At 62.8% G+C, this 3,357-nt stretch overlaps 1 protein-coding gene across 1 annotated transcript in view; it reads right to left on the bottom strand.

Moving 5' to 3' along the window:
- SRCIN1 (SRC kinase signaling inhibitor 1) overlaps positions 1-3,357 on the bottom strand; it is a 46,580-nt gene that overhangs the window by 25,598 nt on the left and 17,625 nt on the right. The window contains exons 8-11 of the mRNA XM_008580836.1: positions 2,929-3,355; positions 1,840-1,932; positions 1,545-1,588; positions 1,049-1,236 (exon numbers count right to left, since the gene is read on the bottom strand). Coding sequence (XP_008579058.1) covers positions 1,049-1,236; positions 1,545-1,588; positions 1,840-1,932; positions 2,929-3,355 — 752 coding nt within the window. The remainder of the gene's footprint in view (positions 1-1,048; positions 1,237-1,544; positions 1,589-1,839; positions 1,933-2,928; positions 3,356-3,357) is intronic.

The raw sequence follows: 3,357 nt of genomic DNA, 5'->3' as shown, positions 1-3,357 counted from the left end.
GCCGGGCGCCCGGCGTTGGGTGGTGGTGGGGGGGGGGGAGGGGCGGAGCGGCGGTTGGGGGGGGGGGGGGGGGGAGGTGGGGGCAGGGGCCGAGCGCTGAGTTCGGGGGGAGAACAGACGCAGGAGAGCGGGATGGAGATCTTGGAGGGGGCGTGACAAGTTGAGCCATGCAGAGGTGCGGTTGCACGGCTGTGGCCGGGAGCAGCAGCGAAGGGGTGGGTGTTGGGGACGGAGGACAAGGTTAAGTTCTGGGGAAATATAGAGGCAAGAGGAGATCGAGATGGGAATATTTGGAGGGCAGGGGGTGGCCCTATGCAGGGCGCTGCCGACTGTGCGGCTGTGGCTTCGAGCAGCCCTGAATGGGGACGGGATTGGGATGGAGGACTCGAGTGCTGGGGTTTGAGTTTCCGTGGCTGGGACGGGAAGACTAAGTTAACGCTCGAACCCAGTTCCAGGCCCGAATGGCGGGGGTGGGCTAGCTCTTACCCGCTGCCCAGATGGCAATTCTCTGCCCCCTCCCCAGCCTGTCTCTGCTCATTATCTTCACCCGACGGGCGCTGGGGCCCTCTTGAGGAGCGAGCCCAGCGCTACCAGGCTCCTGACAGGTGGGACCATCTGCCAGGCGGGGCGGGGGAGACTGTCCGGGTCAGGAAGGGGGAACTGAGGGGACCTGGGGGAAGGGCTCCTGGCAGAACCCAGGAGAAGGAATGCGGGGAACTGGAACTACCCGAGAGGAGCAGACAGGGGAGGGGGCTCAGTGGGGTGAGCTGGAGGAGCTCCAGGAGGGCGGTGAGGACTCAGGGGAGGGGGTGGAGGGTTGGGAGGGGGACATGGGCCCGGGGTAGGGGTTTGGCGAGGGAGTGGAAATGCAGAGAGGGAGCAGGAGCTCGAGGAAGGGAAAGGGGAGAAAGGGTTTGGAGAGGGACCCGTGAGCACCGCGGGAGCTCTGTTGGGGAAGGATAAGAGAGTAGGGATAGGGCAGACCTGAGAGAAGGGGTTTCGTCAAATAGGTGGGTTTTGGTGGGACGGGGCCGGGAGGCGGCGCTACCTGGAGCTTGCGCAACTGCTGAAGCTGGCCGCGCAGGTCACTGGTGCTGTTCTGCAGGCCACGCAGGTGCAGCTGCATCTGCAGACGGCTAACGGCCGTGGGCTGCCCTGCAGGGGTGCTGCTGGCCGAGGGTGGGGGAGGGCCGGACACTGGGGTGGCTCCGATGCTCCTGCCGCCTGACCCGCAGGCTGCAGAAAGGGACCACGAGGATGGCAGATCGTGAGCCTGGGAAGGGCTGGGGGCAAAGTGCTCCCCACTCCCGACCTCACACAGTAGCCAGAGAGGCACATGGCTCTGACTTCGTGCCCCAAGTGGTGATCAGCCCTAACTGTGGGGAGCAGAGTTCCAAGGCAAAGACATCTTGTGCTAAGGTGACTACTGATTTACTTATTGAAAGCCCAGTGACATAGCTGTTGTTTAATCCCTACTTTACACATTAGGAAACTGAGGTTCAGAGAGGGCAAGGACCTGTGGGGGAGAGGAAAGGGTCACTCACGTGCTGAGGGGGTGGCTGCTCCATTGGAACCTTCAATCTTCTCACTGTGGCACAGAAAAAAAAAGATGGCTATCTGGGGAGTCCAGGCCAACCCCAGACTGTCAAAGCTAGGTGTGCCCTACTCTCTTCTAGCCCCCAATCTCATAATGGAGTTCCAGCGAAAGGAAGGGACTCATCCAGGGTCACACAGTTTGCTACCTTGGCACAGCTGAGCCCAGGGCTTCTGATGCCCACCTCTTCTTCCTCCCGCCCCAACCCCAGGATTTGGCAGTGGTTATTGGGAGAGGGGCCTCACCTGGGCGTTTCGGGCTCAGAGCCTCGCAGTAGGGCGCTCTGCACCAGGCCCGTGAGGCTGGCAATCTGCTTCTCCATGGCCTCCATACGCTCCCTGGGAAGGAAGGTGGCTCTAAGCATGCTTCTGCTGTCTCCTGTCCAGCCACCCATTCCTAAAACTGGTAACGAGGAAATACCTTTCCCTCCCTGGCTTGTAACAAAGACAATTCAAAGGTCCCCAAAACCTAAGGATCAAGACCGTAGCTCCCGCCATCTCTCACCACGGCCTCCCTAAAGCCCCCCGCCCTCCCTCATGCCTTTGCACACGCTTCCCCCCTGCCAGGTATGTCTTTCTGCCTACCTCCTCTCTGAAGCGTTGAGGAACCCCTCCTCCTACACCACCCGGGGGCAGTGCAAGTATTTTTTTTAGTGTGTCTCTCTACTAGACCAGGACAGGAACTGGGTTTGCCCAACTTGGCATCGACAGTACCTGGTGCAGTGCCTAGCACACAGGCCACAAGAGAGCTGTGGCAGGGCTAATGGCTTCTCCTTGCCTCCCAGCAGCCCTGCCTTAGGGCAGAGGTTACCTCCTGCCCTGGTTACCTCCTCCAGCCCTGCACCCTTAGGAGGGGACCGGGTGCTGGGCCAGGGGTCCCCAGCTGGGGACTAGGTAACCGAATGTTCTCTCTCGGTCCCTGTTTTCTTCCAGCCCCTTCCTCCCCGATGGACTTTCAGCTGGTCTTGTGCTGGACAGCTCTCGAGGTTGCAAATCCTGTGTCCGAGCTCGAAAGGCACTAAAAGGGACTGGTTCAGCCCCACACTTTTACAACTGGGGAAACTGAGTCTCAGAAAACGATGCAAACCCAGGTCTCCAGAATCCTCGTCTGGAGCCCCTCTCGCCCGCTCCTTCAGGACTTACAGACGGAAGGAAAATGGCATGTCCCTCTCTCCAGTGCCCTCCCTGCCACATCCAAGATGCTCTGGCGACCCCTCAAGACCACTCCGGGTCTACAAAGCATCTCTGAGACCAGGATGCGCACTTGCCACAAACTCTGCCGAGACCCCTGTCCCGCCACCCCCCAAGCCCTGAGGCCTCGCGAATGTCCCTCACCTGGTCTCCGTGTCCTTGGCTGGCACCGGCGGCCCGAACCCAACGAGCGAGCGCTCCCCAGGCCCGGGGAAGAGCTCGGGAGGGGGAGCTCCAGACGTCGAGGCGCCCCCCGCGCTGCGGGTCTTGCCTCCGGGACTCTCGGCGAAGACGGACGAAGAGCCCGAGTCTTTGCGGAAGGACTGTCGCACCGGCGAGCCGCGGCTGGGCGGCCCCGAGTAGGGGCTGTGCGGCGGCGGGGGGCCTCCGGGGGGCGCCGCCACGTCGGCCAGCTTCTGCGGCGACGAGGGCGGCAGGCGGAAGCCGTAGCCGGCGCCTGAGAGCGGGGGGGCGCCGCCACGTCGGCCAGCTTCTGCGGCGACGAGGGCGGCAGGCGGAAGCCGTAGCCGTCGCCGTAGAGCGGGGGGGCGCCGCCACGTCGGCCAGCTTCTG

This window comes from Galeopterus variegatus, unplaced genomic scaffold (genome assembly GCF_000696425.1).
Source record: "Galeopterus variegatus unplaced genomic scaffold, G_variegatus-3.0.2 Scaffold2168, whole genome shotgun sequence".
Lineage (NCBI taxonomy): Eukaryota > Metazoa > Chordata > Mammalia > Dermoptera > Cynocephalidae > Galeopterus > Galeopterus variegatus.
This window is presented reverse-complemented; position numbering and strand designations above follow the sequence as displayed.